General features: G+C 37.4%; 1 protein-coding gene across 1 annotated transcript in view; it reads right to left on the bottom strand.

Moving 5' to 3' along the window:
- The window catches only part of USP14 (ubiquitin specific peptidase 14 (tRNA-guanine transglycosylase)), a 19,487-nt gene that overhangs the window by 1,078 nt on the left and 179 nt on the right, over positions 1-18,230 (bottom strand). Inside the window, exons 2-15 of the mRNA XM_010296509.1 lie at positions 16,470-16,624; positions 15,980-16,147; positions 15,309-15,341; positions 13,595-13,699; positions 12,008-12,111; positions 10,039-10,097; positions 8,009-8,139; positions 7,623-7,703; positions 6,760-6,839; positions 5,131-5,245; positions 3,741-3,806; positions 3,333-3,425; positions 2,261-2,389; positions 1,085-1,161 (exon numbers count right to left, since the gene is read on the bottom strand). Of these exons, the coding sequence (XP_010294811.1) occupies positions 1,085-1,161; positions 2,261-2,389; positions 3,333-3,425; positions 3,741-3,806; positions 5,131-5,245; positions 6,760-6,839; positions 7,623-7,703; positions 8,009-8,139; positions 10,039-10,097; positions 12,008-12,111; positions 13,595-13,699; positions 15,309-15,341; positions 15,980-16,147; positions 16,470-16,624 (1,396 nt within the window). The remainder of the gene's footprint in view (positions 1-1,084; positions 1,162-2,260; positions 2,390-3,332; positions 3,426-3,740; positions 3,807-5,130; positions 5,246-6,759; positions 6,840-7,622; positions 7,704-8,008; positions 8,140-10,038; positions 10,098-12,007; positions 12,112-13,594; positions 13,700-15,308; positions 15,342-15,979; positions 16,148-16,469; positions 16,625-18,230) is intronic.

Here is an 18,230-nt window from a genome sequence, read left to right as displayed (position 1 = left end):
GAAGAGCGGGGGGAAAATGTTACACAAGTCTTACATGAAAAGTTTTTTAACAGCATGCAGACTAAAGATGCATTAGCCTTACTGCAGCACCATAGCCATGTAAAACCCCATTTACAGCACGGTTCTAAGTCACCATGAACTAAATGCAGCGGCTTTCAGCCAGGACAGCCCCTCAGGAAACTGGGAATGTTGTGCATTTTCATGACAGAAATATGTATCCTGGGTGTAATGCACATGCAGTAAGCTTAAGGCATTAAAACAATGATGTATGGTCAGTAAACCTTCTGGACGGGTTTGACCAATACTTCTTTCAAACACCAGCTGCTGTCTGCATGCAGGGTGAGCCACGAAACTGCAAGGACTGGTGTGCTTAGCACAGGCTGTACAGCAACACTGTACTGACGTACTCAGGTAAGAGGAGATCAACCCGCTCCGCAGTTAGTTCAATTAAGCTACTCAGGTTTTCAGTGGCAAAAAATGTCTAATACCAAATGTACAGAGAAGGGTGTCAACAGTCCCCAACGTATCCTAGCTGCATTTCTCAGCACTCCAGAATATATACATATACACATCCGTATATATACTTCTCACGTAGTGCATCACAAAGAAACCTCCGGAAGAACTGAACGGTAACCATTTGGGCAAAGACCTCCAAAATAATTTCTGCACAGTACTCTCAACATGAGGGTGAACGATCAGGGCATTCAAGCTCCAAGGTCCCCAAATTTAGGCAATGCTAGCACCACCACAGCAGTTTTAAAAGTCCAATTTAAGTTTTTTGGTTTGATTTCAGCTTTTACCACCCACTGACAAGGAAGTGTACAAACAACTGCACATTGCATGCAAATGGCTTTTCATGTGCACGTCTTCTATGTATTATTAACTTGACAGATGGATGACAGTTTTGTCTTTGACTATCTCAACAAGCTTTTTGACTTGCCTAATCTTTCCATTCCTTAAATTTCTGTCAGTTTCTGAAGATTAATTTTCAAAGGTTTTAAAAATAACCAGGATTCTCAAAATAATCCTACCATCAGGTCCACTAAAACATAAGTAAATAGAAAGTTACTTTAAAAATAGGTTTACTTCCCTGTACTCACCGTCGGGAAAAGAAAATGGTTCATATTTAACTTCTTTCTGTGTACCATCACTTTTACTAGACTAAAAAAACAGAATATGCTGAATTAATGTGGAATGGTTTTGAGAAAGCTTTAGCACAACCATATCAAATACTAACTCTTCATTCATTTAAATATGTTTCTAAGCCTAACCATTTTTTGTTCAATTTGAAACAAGTTCCATTACAGTATTTCTAGCTGGACATCCAATACCTAAACAAGACCACTCTTTAAAGCAAATATATAACCATTTCAGCACATATTGCCTACATTGTTTACCCACCAGGTTTACAGGTTTGGAGCAAGAAAGCAATTCAGCAATTGTAGACTTTATTCCTTGTTAGGGACCTGCTAGCAGCAGAAGTGGCAATAAGAAAATATCAGAGACAGACTCTGAGTGCCAATACAGTCTGTTTCAAAAGAGCACTCTTCCCTTGCTCCTAACTGTGCAAAAAGAGATGCAAGCCTTATTAAAATGTTTAAATGAAACTGCCAGGAGTTAGGCCAGGAAAAGAGTAGGAAACTTTAAATAAAAAAAAAAAAGGTAAAACACTACAGTTTACTCGTTTACTCTTTTTCTTCATTAAAGAAAGGCAAGTCAGTTTTAGAATATCTAAACAGGGTAGGAGATGAAACCATTTATCAAGTTTTTAGAGTACAGTCTTTTAGCTCACTAGTACATATATTCCAAGTTTTATCACACAGGCATGCAGTACTCCCTCGTACAACCCTGTCCCATTCGCAAGCAGGAAACAGCTACCTATACTCCACTGAACAAGTGACCTGTCAGCAAGCAGTAATGTTTGAAGAGAATAATTTTGTGTAATTCACAGAAAACCTTTAGGCATAACGCTGTTAAGCAGAACCACTACATTTTAATACATTTTGAAATAAAACCGTAGGCAACGTCGTTGTCTACAACACTTAACATTTCTCATCAAGCAGTCATACCAAGGCAGATACTGCATTTTCATGAAAATATACAAAAAAAAATCTAAAGCTCAATACCACGGAGTTTAGAAGCTAAGTAAGAAAGCAATATCCTTACGGAAGTCAGGTTTTCTCTAGTCCTTATTGGTACCCCAATTTCAGATGTATGACTTATTGAATCAAAACGTCCACAACATTGCCAGAAGACTTACATTCTTTGGCTGTTGATTTACTTTTTTGTCTTCTAGATCTTTGAATTTTGATCGATAAGAAACCATTTTTTCCTGAAGGTCTGGTGTACACAGCTCATACACATCCAACATAAGAGGAAATTTAACATCCTAGGAAATAAAAAGCATAAAGATTATTAGCATAATTTGGTACTCCACATTAAAGTCTCCCATGGGAAGACAACACTAAGTCCAATTAAATGCAACTCTCATCACATTGATGACCACTTGACCTACCGAAATGTTGCTGACAGTACTTACCTAAAGGGCTACCATACTTTCACAGAAAAGTGTCTGATTCAGTATAAACAAACCATCATAAATTACTACATTCACTATAAATATTTAGATTCTTTATCATTAGCTGTCATAATTTCATACTACAGAAACACCTATGCAGGCCTAAGGAAAAAAAAAATTAATATAGAATGACTGTACACTTGCAAAAATGTCAATTTGTGTTACCCAAACAATCTTCTACAATCACTATCATGTGTCTTCCATCTTTATCCCCTTTCCTGTCCTGTAAGGAACAAGCATCATCAATCATGATGCTCCCTGGACAGCCCAGGAGGTCTATGAGCCACAGCCAGCTGAAAGCAAAACACCAACATTTAACTGTTTGCAGCTGGTTCTTGCATTTGCCAGTCAGAAAGCCGGACAATTAAAGTAACTAATATAGGAAATGTTTGTTAGCATAAACGTTCTTCATCAACTGTAGGACATTGTCCAGTGACTGAAAGCATGGCCCACTCCTTACAAACATTGGTGGAAAGAGACCAAAAAACATTGTAACAGTATTGGAGTAAATTCCCTGCTCTCCCTTAAGCTCCTCCCTGAGTCTGTTTTGGTAGTGGTGATGTGTGGCAAACCATACAAGTGGGAACAAAGCTATTTTGTACTTAAGCAAAGAAACTGCACTGTTAATATTTTTGAATGTGATTTAGAAACAAGAAATTTAGTAAATAGCCTTCAAGTATTAGTTGTCTAACTATAAGAAAACCTCACTAAAAAGCATACAGAGGAATTAAACTTCAATGTGCAGAAAACTTACCTTAAGAACTTTGGCATTCACGGATTCTTTCTCTTTGTAAAAAAATCTAACCATTTGAATAGTCAGGTACGCTGGCAAGCGACTAATTTTAGACTACAAAAAAAATTAGAAAAAGCTTTAGATATTCACAGATCTTTTATACCTTAAACATTGCTTATCCTAACGTACAGGCTACTCTGGGAACATATTTGTACACAAACACATCGGAATATAACAAGGCCTCCTATTTTGAAGCTCTATATAGTAGTGTACTCAAAGAAATCATCTTCAACTGGTCTTAAATTTCTTGGTAGTGGACATTCAGATTCTTTATAAACATAAATCACATGCTGTTGCAGCAATAACTTTGTGTTTTGGGACGGAAAATTGACAACAGTTAAAAGAAAGAGCAACAAAAGTACCACTCACAGATTTGATATAGAGTGCATTTCTCTGCAGTGTTGGAGAGAGTTTGGTGATTTCCTCTTGAAGACGCTGTTAAAAAAAAGGTAACACCATATATGTTCATCATAAAACACAGCTTAAAGAAAAGCACAGCATGGATAAACAAACAATAAACTACATCTTTTCTGACAATCTCTTCTGTTTCTATCAGCCATTACAACACAAAGAATTTTGAAATTCCTTAGCAGAAAGACCATGCCCATTCATTTGTTCAGCTCCAGGCTCATTCCTGAGCCCTGATAACACTAAGTTTCTCTCTGCATAAAATTTTATTCTACAGGAGTAGAACTTGCAACTGGATTTGGTTACAAATTGTATCTGGATTTGGTAATGAGTGTGTCATGTCACGCTTGGAACACAACTAAAAAAAATATAACGTTTCTTGTGATGGCAATATTTCCACATTTCTCAACTCTCAGTCTAAAGCAGACAGCACTGCATATAAGGAGACAGGTGGCGATACTCTGCTTCCAGGGACCTTTCCAAATTCAGGGAAAGACTGGCCTGGTTGTTAGTGTTGTGACTCTCTTGCTACAGGCAATCCAGCATAAGAAACCTCAAAGTGAGATTTCTTTTTTTCATAATCTTTTAAATTTGTGAGCATTAACTATTTTATGTTACTTTTCCTTCTAAACTAAATTCTGTCAAAAAAAAAAAAAGCAGATACAAAGATTATCCGAGAACCATGTAACTAGGTCCAGTCCTGTACAGACCAGATCACTGCTTCTATCCTTGCTCTTATACAAAGGCTCTGAAAGAGCAGTTACTACAAAGGTTTTGTAGTAGCTCCTCAACTTGCTCCTTCAGATTCTTCAAAAGACCCTGAAAACTTAGAAATATATATATATATAAAAAGCACAGATTCCTTTAAGAAGTTCTACTTAAATAATAGTTTAAAGATGGTGTTGTGTCATGGAAAATAACACCCCCTTCAAAATCTGCAAAATTACATTTAACTTTAACTGTTCCATCATCTGGTTTTTTTCTTAGCAACCAAAATGCCACTCTATTTTAAATCAACTTTTGGACTTTTTGGTAATGGTTTAAAGCATGCTAAAATCATGATACTGCTCAGTTTGAAGTGAAAGCCAGCTGAAAAATTAAGTAGCAAATTGGCTTGCAGTTGGTTACCTGCACAGGGAAGACCATGTCAGGGTCAAGAAAAGTGCTCTGTTGAAGTCTGCTTTACATTAACATGCAATTCATTTTCACTGCCATCTTCCCATTGAACATCAAAAAAAAAAAAAAAACTTGGAACTTTGTAAAGCTTGGACAGCAGATACCAATTCCAAGTCATAGATTAAAAATACAGGTCATTTAGAATTCCAATTAAATAAAAGTTGTAATTGCTTACCAATTTTAGTCCTGTAAACAGATACTTCACTTCTTGATTGATAAAGCAGCTAAGCTGAAGCAGATTCTCCTTTCCTTTAGTTACTTCCTCTTCTTCAGCTTCTGTACATTTCATGCTTCACAAAATTAAGGAAAACCATCATGCACCAAGAGCTGAACTACTGCTCTAGTGAAAACAAAATGCTGAACAGCATGGTAATTTATGATAATCCTGTGCTTGTGCATCAATAGTACTTTTACTTCTTGTAGTATAAAAAAAGATTTGAAACAGCTCTTCCTTCTAGCCAATCTGTTCCTTGGTGTCTAATGATAAGTGGTAGCTGAGGCAGACAGCATACCAAAAGTAGTAAAATAAGTTTTTAATTATCATTTAAGCTTGTGAGCTTTGTTTTTTCTTCTCGCCACCACCACCCCAGGACACAGATCATACTAACCGGCTGCCAATACCAAGTTATGAAGACCTCCTGCGACATTATGCTCCACTGTTGTTTAATAAAGTTCTACTCCTGCTGCTGGCCAGACTTCCCATTTCTTTCAACATGCACAGCCTCCTTTCCCTGCCTTGTATCTGTCCTCTTCACTGAAATGTAGTCCATTTCTTCATTATTTTCTACTTATTTTTCTAACCGTTCTGTCCAACCTCTTCTTTTTCATCCTTCTACCCCTTTCCTTCTCTCTCGTCCACTTCCTGCTAACTAGGTATTTTTCCGACTGCTCTGAATGCATCTATTCTACAAATGCTGCCACAATCACACTTTGAAGACTTGCAACACGACTTTTCCACCAAGTCTCTTCCTCCAGCCATTGGCCTATGCATCATTCCTCTTAGCTACTCATTCTGCTCCTCCCAACTATTTCAGGGATAACAAACATCACAATACAGGGAGATTAATGACTCTTACCTTAAAAAAGACCTTTACTCTTCATTACTACCAAGCTATGAGATACAGTACCTCATCTAACGGGATGTTTCCTTATCTCAGCTGAGCAAAACAGTAAAATTCTTCCTAAAAGCAGTGCTCATTTTCATGACGGCCAAAATTTTGGGGTGGAGAGGTTGGAAAAGAGTAATACTTGGCATGCCCCATGTGGTCATACACTTTTTGTTCTTGCTATAAAAAAAAGCTACTAGAAAGCTGTCAGCTGCACTAGTTTCTTACTCATCTTAGTTTCTTACTCACACTTAGTGTGCAGCTAAAGTATTTCTTAAGAAATCAATCAAGCTATCTTTTGTGCATGTTTAGTATGCCAGGTATATCAGCAACACTTCCTCAGAACCCAAAAATAAGCTATTTAGGATGATAATTACTTTTATTTGGATAAAACATATCAGCAACCTTGAAGTAGATAACTGGCAATCTTCTCTGGGGAGGAAATCTGCTATTCAGTGTTTTTTTTCTGTAAATTTCCATTACTATTCTTCCTCCCTACATCATCCTCTCTCTCAAAGTATATCCAATCTTAGCTTTAACTTCTGTGTACTCCTGCAATACATCACTCCCTCTGTTTCCTAACACACACCTTTATTTCCTATACTATTCTGAACAATGCCTTTCATCCTCCCTGCACTCAGCTGCTAAAGTGTAAAATTACCATCATTCTTTATGTCTTGCCTTAGTCTTTAGGATACGCTGTTTCAAATTCAATGCTGAAGAACTGATCAATTAAACTCTTCTTTTTAGAAGATGCTGCTGTAGATCCAGAATCTGTCTGTAAAACAAATTCTCTCATGATGTAACTTTAAATAGCATGTAAAGACAACCTTCTTTACAGACAAAACAACCCCATTTCTTCAAATCCTTTAAAGCCTATTCCTTCACCTTTCTATATGTGCATTTTCTCCTAGTCAGTCAATCTCCTTATACAGTATAGAAGTTTCAATACAAATGCATTTATAGCATGCTGTTAAAGCCACCTCAAAGCATATTAGCAAGCAGGATTTCAATCAAAAAGTCACACCTCCCTGTCCCCCCAACTTAAATCTGTCTTACATTTTAGAGTAGTCTATTGGATTTTTACCACTTCCAAGACTCTCCAGAAAACAGTTTACAGAGAAAATAGAGGGTCGGTCTGGTGAAGTCTTGGGAAAAACTAAGCAATTTTTTATCAGGTTGATTAAGCTAGCTGTCTGTTTGAAATAGCATTCTTGTAGCCAAGAATGCTGTAGCACACTTTTTTCACAAAAAAAAAGTTCTTATGTGCTAAATTCACAGGTTATCAGGGCCAGCTGCTGCATACGCAGTCACTACCACCCTGGTCCAACACATGCCTTACAAAGCCCAAAGGGAAAGTACTCCTATAGTACACTCCATAGCATAGCTGACATGACATAGGTAGCATTATGCTGATCAGACACATCAGAAAGCAATTTCACTTACTGGACTATAAACACACCTTAAAGAACTCACAAAACAGATAATCATTAGCAAAAAATATGTGAAACAAGCGCAATATTATAAATCCTAACTCTGGTTAGAATAAGACTACAATTACCTCCATAACTGTATCACCTTCTATGCCTTCCAGCTTCTGCTGTAGTACTCTCATCATCTGCACCCAGCACTCATTGGCATCCTAGGAAGGGAACAGAACATTGAATCTGACTAGCAGCATTATGATTTAGTAATAGTAAACCCATCGATCTTTACACTATAAAACCAAATGTAAGGATTCCTTAACTAGGAATTTCTCCCCATTCCACCATACATTTTCAGAGCTAGCACTTGAGATTACATTCAACTTTTCTACACGAAACAAAAACAAACACTTTACTGGGACAAATTATTTTCACAGGAGAAGGCAAGTTTTAAAACATTCTTGTTCTCAACTTCCAATATACTATAGAATTATCAAACAATGAGCTAATAATCAGTCTTTACCTGTTGAAGGTACTGTCCTTGATCGCCTTTCTCTGCAAACTGCGGGAAGGCCATATGTAAAAACTGCAGGAGAATGATAGGTGGGATACTGGAGGAAGTTTTATCCATGGAATCAAACAAGTCTCTAAGAGCTTGAAGAAAAAGTAAGTGAATCCTTTGAGAAGTGGAAAAACAATTCAAACATGGCAGGAAGTTTAAAAAGAACAGTAAAACAGAAGCAACATTTAAAGACTGATCACTTAACAGTGTCCCGATTTGATCTTTCCAAAGCAGGAACAAAATTTTCAGGCGGCATAACAGGTGCACCTAAGGTCTCATTTGTGAACATGACTTCGCAAGTGTAAAGATGATAATTCTGAGAGTTTGGCACATAGTGCCTTGTCTTTCCTGTCTGCTAACATGGAAAAAAAAAAATAGTATTTTTGAGCAGTTAAGATTTCATTTGAAACACATCTGAGGAACAATGTTTTCAGAAGAGGGCTACGCCTAGAGAAACCAGGAGGCATTCACAATCTACCCTCTAGAGCAGCTTAAGTTTCACCAACTACTGGGAAAAAAATCTTTTTTTTCCCAACTAAAATATCTAGAAAGTACTCATGCTTAATTTAAGACACAGGAAAACAAGTATATGTATGCATACATGCACAGTTCATAACTATGTGCAATTCAATGAATGCTACTGATTGCATGACAATACACATGGCTTTCTTTTTTGCTCCAGACACACCACTGTATGTCTTACCTACCGAGGTTACAGTATTTTAAATCCACAAATCGCTTCAGAGACACCTAGTAATCCTCACAACAACGCTGTGAGGTAGGCAACAGTCTGCATGGTCACTGGTTTACAAATGGAGAGACTAATGAACGATACTCTTGCGTAAGTGAATATAGGCAAGATTACAAGGAACCAAGGTCAGTTGCTTCCTCTCTTGAAGTAAAGTATCTTCACTGATCTTGATAAGAGGGACAACTGATATGACACAGCAATTAAAAAAATGCTGTGTCATGCAGCAGTTCTTGACAGCTCAGCACCAAAGAATTAACAGCAAATTACTTAAACTATTAAGATTCCTAAAAAGCAGAGCTGTCACCTTAAAAAGAAAACAAGGGACATGAAGTAAAGGCAGTGAAAAGGGGAGGGGCAGGCATGGTTGTATAGAGTAACCATTGAACTTACCACCCCAAAATTCGATCAGCAGGCATACCCACAAACTGGACCTTTCCTTCCTTTTATTGTTTTGTTTTTCCTTAAATGGACTGGTAGAAATCCCAGTGTCCTGGCCCAGCATCTTAGTGGGGCAATGAAATAGAGTAAAAAAAGAAAAAGTGGACAAGTAGTACCCTTGCTCAAGTGTAAGGGGTCTAACTAGAATTCTAGTTAGAACTTGGAGATATGGGGCCACTGTGAGCTCCCACATTGTGAGCACTCACGTCAGCACAACAAAGAGTAACTTTCCTTTTGAAGACACTACTTTCTATTTCAGGCATGAAAGCCAGATCTTTAAGGTAAAGGCTAGGACCACTGATAAAGCCTCAGCTACCACCTTAACAATAATGCTCAGACAGTAAGTCATATTAAAAAATATCAATGAAATATATATTTTAGGAGCATGGCGTTAGCCTACCATTAAGTGAAACAAAACACTCTAAAATATTTCTACACAAAATGATCAAATCAACAGGCAGATCGACTCTGCTTTAGGAAGTTCCAATTACTTTATGCCTACATGCAAAACAGTTAAGACATATGCATGATTTCCATCTAAGCCTAGATCACACTTGAATATATTTTCCCTAGCGTGCAGCTAGGTAATATGCAGAGATGTACGCTTTGCAGCCACGGTCAAAATAACCTTTAAAGATATTCATGACAGGGCAAAATGAATCCTCCAGTGCTAGCAGATCTGAAATTCCTAAGGCATATGCACTAAAGAAGAATACATAGAGCTCTAACTGCAATTTTCATCTGCAGTTAGCAGGAAATCACACCCTAGCCTAAAGCCCTGTGTTCTACTCTAAACACCAACCTGCAGTAATGTATTGAGCAGAGGCCATTTCTCCTGAAGCTCTTAAGGCACCACCATACCTAAAAGAGAAGAAAAATCACTTGTATGCAATTAAAATAATAAAGAGCTGTCAGGTTTTTAAACCATAAAGCAGGCAGCAGCTAGATTTATTTAAATGTATCAAAAGAAATCAAATCACCAAAACAGAAGTAACCGAAGATAAGATTTAACTCACACTTACCTCAAAGTCTCAGCTATTTTGCAAGCACTGCATGGAGGCAAAGGAAAACTGGCATCCTCAAGACAACAAATAAATGTAGACTGAGAAGTCTGGATACATCACTGGTGCTTCCCTAATCCATTTGCCTCAAAGACTCAATCTATTTTTGAAGAAACTGAGAAAAATTCTGAATAGAAGCTACCCCATTTCTGAAACATTTGCCACAGTTTCTTCAGATACACGGAAAAAAACACCTTCAGGAATAGATGGCAGATAAAATGCAGAGAGATGGAGGGCATGCTTGCTTCCTCCCTCCACAGCAGAAGCAAAACACAGAGGTGAGACATTTTTTGGGGGGGGAGATATTTCCTACACTGAAAAAGTATGGGAGTCCACCTGTATTACTAGAACTTGCCCCTCTTTTTTGAGTGCTTTCTTAATTTACCAGCTGCATGAGGAACAGATGGCTACCTCAAAGCATGTAAGCCTTGAAGCAAAAGGAGGGTCTTATGCATTCTTTAATCTCGGACTGAACTGAAAACTTCTGTCCCTTGCTAGATGATGAGCAGGAAAATTTCCCGCCAACATGCTACAAAACAGGGAGTACCCTTCCAGAGATGCAGTAGAGCAGCTGGTGAGAAATGAAGCCATAATAGTAAGCTTTCCCAGGCAAGTCCTTTCACGTCTGTCCCACTGCCATACACCCTTCCATGCTGTCATCAAGCAGAGAAGACCAAAAAAAGGCTAAGTCTCCAGGGAAAACAGAGTGGCTGCCTGTGAATCTGACTTCCCACAGACAACAAGGCCACATCTTGTATTGCGGTCTGCCAGTTTTATAGGGTACATTTTGGCATTTGGTGTGTTAAAATTGTCCAATACTCTGATTCAGTGCAGTAACTCAGAGTCCTTAACATGGAAATACACAGACTTTCTGAAAACGACAACACTGAAAAACAAGAAAAACCTTTAAGAGAGAGTTTCTGTACTTCACAAACAGGTCTCAGTGCTAAATAATTAAGGTTCACCTGCTACCAGAATCAGGAAAAATCTATAAGTACTTAAATTAACTAGTGTTTACAGTGATCTAGAATATCCATTTGGCTACCAACATATCAAGAAAGCAATGTATTTTAATTAACCCTAAGATTGCACTGCTCTACCTAATCCTCACATTTTTTAAATACTGATGGTTTTCTCATTATAATTCATCTGGAAGACAAATTCAGGCTCATATTGCCATGCATTCTTTTTTCCTCCAGTCTTCATAATTTTCATGTTTCTCACAGACTCCTCACAAAAAAAATTTAGCTGTTTTCACATTTCAGTCCAGAATAACACACACACACACAAAAAAAATGCAGAATAGTTATTCTACAATCAAATGAAGGAAACAAATTCCGTAAGGGCACGTCTTCTGTCCCCTACACATCCACATGACAGTAACACCAGCCTCTTCCAGTTGGCCGCCACAGCAACACCCACGGTCCTTTCTCAGAGGTCCCTGCTGTACATTTTAGCTAGGCAAAACACATTCTCTCCACTAAAAGACCATTTCAACAAATACATAGTCTTAAGTTCTTTAAAAAAGTACAGGCTAACATAACCATAGGATAAACTTTAATCGATCATTATGTTACTCATGAATAGATTTAAAGAATAACAGATTGTTATGATAATCCATACCAGTATTAAGATGATCATTCCACAAAATATCTGTTTCATAAGCTAAAGAAAACATTTTAGTCATGGTATTTTTGTACTGAATCCTACCTTTTAAGGGCCTCTTTCACTTCTGGCACTGAGCGGATACACTGAACCGTAGCATTCATGTAGCAAGTGTTGCCAAGGTTTGTCAATCCACATGGTAATTCCATCTACCAAAAAATTTACAAGGGTGCTTGAAGGTCCGACAGAGATATGCAACCATTTTTATATAAATGCTATATTCTGAGATCAGCTTCTAAGAACAGGAATGATCAGAGGTGCATAACACCTGGAATGTTCCATCAAACTTTATGAAGTTTTCCAGATCCATTTTCTGATTATATTAATCATTTCACCATTTGGTGCTTTTAGAGGACATTCAGGAACGCTTTGGGGTTTTTTTCTGTGCATGTTTAGTTTAATCAACATATTCTTCAAGCATGCAGTCATTCAGAAAGTTCAATTATAATCTCATTCAAGTTTTGACCTTAAAATTCTATTTCCACTTGAATACATTTGTACCAAACACTGATGTTTTAATTAAAATCAGTTTTCAGTAAAACTCTAAATGTGATGAAGTTCATAGTTAGAAACAAAAGCATTATTTAAACTTTTAAAACATTTTTTTTCCAATTCTGCATATTTGAGTAGTTGTCAGGGAAAAGCACGTAGTTTAATGAAACTGGAGTAGTACTGCATACCAATACCACTTAATTATTTTAGGAGGAGAGAATTCATTTAACTGCGTATTTCATTTTTAATGAATACATGGCAGTACGAACAACTGAATTTTGGTGTATATGAATCAGAGAAATGCAACGTGACAAACTTTTTCAAAACGTTATCTGACACTGAATCGTCTCCTTGTTTGCCCCTCAGTTATCTCAAAGTCTGCATTAAATACTGAAGCACAAAACCAGTCCTAAGCTACAGATCCTTTTTCATATGGACATGCATAAAAGTATTCCCATTCTGCATGCGCAGTTGACAACAGTCATACAACTGTTTTAGGTATGATGAAGAGCTCCTAGTTCAAATGACTGATGAGAAAATGAAGCCTTTCAAGTTGTGAAAAAGGAAACAACTCAAACAGATTTGTGTTGTTTTTTCATTTTTACTCCATGAAAAAAAAAAATACCTTAATTACTTACTCCCATAAGGGCAAACATATAATCTACTTCACTAATGACAAACTTACTTTCACTTCTCATAAATAAAAGTTTACCTAATAAAACTAACAAGGACAAACGAAATCCCAAACACAGCCCACCCCAAACAAACCCTAGTTTGCCTTCACAGATATGACGGAGGCAGGAAACAATTTTGCACATCTAAGAGCCCTTATTCAGGCAAAGTTCAGGACACTAATACAGCCAATGGCAATACAACTTTGACCTTAAAAACATCAGCAATGTTATTTTTAGCAAATTTACTAAGCTGCCTGCTTAAAGAAAAAACACCATTTTAAATTAAGTTCCAGACTTCTCATCATTGCTACTAGGTGGGTCATCAACATAAATTTGTGTTTCTTTAAGAAGGTATAAATACTAAACAGACATTACAGTTTCATAATCCACTTTTAAGCAACTGCAAGTATTTAAAAACTTGCCATTATTCAAAGCTTTACAAGAAACCAAAGTTTGAAATGCTTACAGCTGAAGCCAACTGCTCCTCTGTCATGTCTTCTACAAAGATGGGTCGAGCAATTGGCTCTTCCGGAAGTGCATCTGCAGAACCCATCATTAATAAGGTCATCCCCTTGAAACACAGTAAAAATAGTAATAAATATTTAAGGGCAGTTATTTCTGCTTAAAAAAAAAAAAATCATTAAGCTCTTGACATACTTCAGCTATTTCCCCCAAAATAAACACTATTTTTCACTTAGTTCACAGAACTGATACTGCACTTTGTTTCTTAAGGGTATACCTTAACTTTCTCATTATCTAGAAAGTACTTACTGAGAACAATCCCACAGCATTATCCGTGCTAGATGTTTCCACTGCGCCTGGTGAGCTTGCCAGCAGCTGACGATGCAAGATTCCAACTGGGACTAAATTTAACATTTACGGAATACCCCAACGTGAAGTGTTCAGAAAAAATCCCTTCCTGAAGGACCACTAGGGATCAAGCATCTTCAACACTTGAGTGAAAATATTTTTTTTTTCCCTTAAGTCTTAGAAAATACCAGGATAACTGAGCAGCTAAATTCCAATTTGAAAGAAGCTGCAATGTTTGAGCTTCTCAATCGACAGAGCCTTAAGTTACCAAATTCAGAATTCTCTAAGCAACATCATCTTTAGCATAGAATCTGGGGAAACACTTCAGACAGATGCAGGTAATAATGAGGACCACAGTTCAGATTTTTTTTTTTTTTCACCTGAAAAGCAAGCGGGAAAGGGAAGTGCCATCCTTTGGTCTGGCAAGTTCTCAAAACATTAAACAAATTGAAAAGATAAAAATAACCAAAATGACCCTGTCAGTCTAGGCATGAGGGCTAACATTCAAGGGGGCGGTGGGTGAGCAATCAAGTTGCCATGCTTGCTGGACTAGCATAAGGAAAAGGAGTTTTTCAGCAGTCCACAGGAGTACATCTACACAGTAACATCTATCAAAGGGGGATAAAATGGCTATCTGGGGCCTTGAAAAACACAGTGCCAAGGAACAGGATGGACAACAGAATGGAAAGAAACTGCTTTGACAGTGTGTTGTGGTTTAACCACAATAGATGTTACAAGATACCTAAAGAAATGAAAATGACCCAAAAAACAACCAAACAAAAATTTTTGGGATTCCCTGTTACAATATTATATAGGTAAGAAACATAAATACATTCACTTTTTGTTTTCTTTTTGAACTGGTCAAAGGTATGAATAAGCAGTGATTTAGTACAGGAGAAGAAATTCCAGGAGATTGATAAAAAAGGAAATGGGCAGAGCTGTAATTTCAGCATTGATAATGCAATGATTTCCATGCTGGGGACATACAAGCACGACAGACCGCAGACAGTGCCCTGTTTCACAAGGTCGCTCTAAATAACATCGCTTGTTATTATGGTCACAGGTAGACAACACAGAAGGACCACTGGTCTGACCCAGAACATTTCTTGTAAAAAAGAAAGAAATATATGCTCCCAAGTACTTCAGGAAGATGATGTAATTTGTAAAAAACCTTTTTTGGCATAAGGAGGGAAATCAATGGTGAGAACTTTGTAAGAATGCTTGGGTATGACACCTATAAGATTATTTTGCATCGAGGTCTGATTTTTAAGAAGAGCTATTCAAACAGAAACAGCAAGAACTTTAAATCTTTTTTTAAATGCCAAAATAAAAATCAAACTAGGAAAATTTAGTTATTCCTTAGAACTTACGTTCTTTATTTTTAGGTTCCCCCAGTCATCATCCTGTATTTGAAATGAAATAAAAGACAAGTTAATTATATTGGAGCAAAAGACAAGCAAGTATTTTCATTAATATTAATCACATATTTCTAAATACACAATTGTGTTTCACTCAAAGTTCCACAATATTAACTATTTACACATCATCAAGTCTTGCCTGACTAAGATAAAAAGCAGCCAGGTCATCTTTTCAATAAGGTTCTGCATCTGTTGTTAACACTGCTTAGATGTAAACAACTTTTTGTATGCCTGTATTGCATTGCACTGGTAAGTCTCCAGCAAAGAATTGCCAGAGAAACTTTTATTAAACAAGTGAAAAAGTAAAAAGTTGCGTTCAGATTCTGAACATTAAAAAGGAACAGGAAAAAAAAACCCAAACACCAAGCAGAGCAGTGTTTGGTATAAAAGAGGGAAGAAGTGTTTTCAAACAACAGTGTACCTGGTCCCAACCATTTAGCCACAAACTTTTGCCAGTATTTCTAGTAGTAGGCAATGAATCACACCGAATTATTTCTGAAAAGTGTAGTCAGTTTGATACATACAATGAGAGATCTTCTGGAGGAACACTCAGAAATATGGTCATTGCTTATTACGTTATGATGTAATAAAGTTAGAAATAATATAAAACCACGGATTTCTACCTTCAGAGTTCCTCCCTTAACCATAACCTTCTGTCTAGCTGGCTGAACTCCAGTCAGTGCAAACAACTGGGCTTTGAAGACCATCGGAGGTTCGTCAGTGTTAAGCTCCACACCATCGAATTTCTCTTTTCCCCATTTCACATTAACTGCAAACAAAATGTTTTGAAACTAGATTATTTCCTAATACACAAGAATGTAATTACCAAGATTAAACCAGTATTTCAAATTCTAGACTTTTATACCATCTCACAACATTCAGTTTTTAACTCTAAAACTTGCCAATAATCAAGCTAAAGGACACCTTTTCCACAAGATGTCTCAGCCATCAGTACATACTATTTCCAGCAAATCTAAAAATATCCTACAAAACAATTGTAAACAACATAAATACTGAGAAATTTTGCAAGCAATAAAATGTGTATAACAGCATCAGAAATTCTTTGGGCAAATCTTCACAAAAGCAATTCTCCCAATCTCCTGGCACTGTTACTTGCAAACAAATTTCTGAAGGAAGTTCAAACGTGCGATTCCCGTTCAGTTTTCCATAGCACTTCCGTTCTCCTTCAACAGCAAACAATACCATGTTCTTTAAAAGCAAAGCAAGTGTTTGACAGTCGTAGTTTTGACTACCAGTATCACGTGGAGCTACGCGAGAAAATAAGCACGTGTCAAGGCAAGACCCGTAAAATAGGGACACCTCCTGCTTCCTTTCAGTGGAAGGTTAACCTCACAGTGCCATTTACAACACCATCACTGCTACCTGCCTCGGTTTCGACAGTGTTTACACAAACAAGGTACCTGTGTGTAAATAAGAACAACAGCCTAGCAAAGGTTGCAGCTCCAGAAGCCCTGACCCCAGTAACAGTGCAGGACTGGAAGTGAAATTTGGTCAACAAAGTGTAGCTCTTGACGCTGGAAATGGGATCACCAGCAGAAACGATAGGCAGAATGACACAAAGGCACGTTAACTTCACTTCCGTAAAGCTAGTACTAACCAAGAGCAGACAAAAATGCCTGGAATAAACAGTGTGTTTCTGAAGAACGGTGACACACCTTTGACCATTTCCTATCACTACCACAGATACACAAGGTTACTTTAGCAAGCTGCAGTTTTGCTGAAAATCTGCAAAACACAGCACACTAATATCCTATGTGCACAGTAAGTGGATGAATACCGTACTTAAAACCATATCCTTCCTTCTACCTGTGCTTCAGTTTTAAGTAAATATACCACAGCAACCCCAGGTTTTTTCAATGTAAAACTCTTGGAAGTCATGATTTAAAAAAAACTTCCAAGAAGGTTCCAATTTCAGATGTATGCAGTGCTTGTGATGAGTAATAAGGAAGAATAACCAAAACTTAACCTAAATTAGCCTACAAAGCAACTCAAATGACTGGCTTTTCAGTATGTATAGCAGAAAGTACCTTCTGACTTGCCCAACCTTCTGATTTTTTTGAAAACACATTTATTATTTTGCATATGTAAGACCTACCAAGCACAAGTCTTTTCCCATTTTCCAGGAAGACAACCCACTCAGTCACTGAAAAGTCAGCTGTACAGTCTTTTAAGTTTTGCATTTTTGAACAGTTGTGCATCTGCCACTAAATATGCAGAAGAGTTACCAATTATTAATCTGTAATGCGCACCAGCTTTGACAACTCAGCACTCAAGAGGAGGAAACTGAAGAGCATGAGCGTCTTCTCTTCAGAGATCACAAGCCAAATTTCCACCAAAAGTTTCCAAAATAAAAGAGAAAATTGTTAATTTGAAAACAACGGAAACTAAGACAAAGGAAGGACATATTTGCCCCTACTGAACAGAAAACAAAGCTTATACAGATGTGCTAGAATTCAGGAAAAGTCCTGTTTTACTGACATCAGTATCCCAGTTTGCCAACCACAATTAAAATAATGGAGAACCAGGGACACAACTGTGTACTCAGGCCTTCTACAACCTGTTTCTCCCGTACTAAAAAGACCCAAGAGGCCAGACCTGTGAGACATAAACAAGCCAGTAAGTGGTCTTGGAAACATCACTGGAGGTTTTGCTCTTGCAGTCTTCACTAGAAACTTTCCTTCATGGCAAGGAGGGCGAGTGGGACGCGATGCAATTTTAAGAACATTTTAACTCCTCCAGTTTTAACTCGGAAATAATGGGTTTAAAAGAGCGGAGGCAGATGCACCTAAATAAATTTGGAAGTGCGGATACAGAATTCTGGCTCGCTTGACACACAGCAGCACTTAGTACAAA

This window comes from Phaethon lepturus, unplaced genomic scaffold, assembly GCF_000687285.1.
Source record: "Phaethon lepturus isolate BGI_N335 unplaced genomic scaffold, ASM68728v1 scaffold44611, whole genome shotgun sequence".
Lineage (NCBI taxonomy): Eukaryota > Metazoa > Chordata > Aves > Phaethontiformes > Phaethontidae > Phaethon > Phaethon lepturus.
The sequence above is the reverse complement of the archived record's forward strand: the minus strand, read 5'-3'. Positions and strand labels throughout refer to the sequence as shown.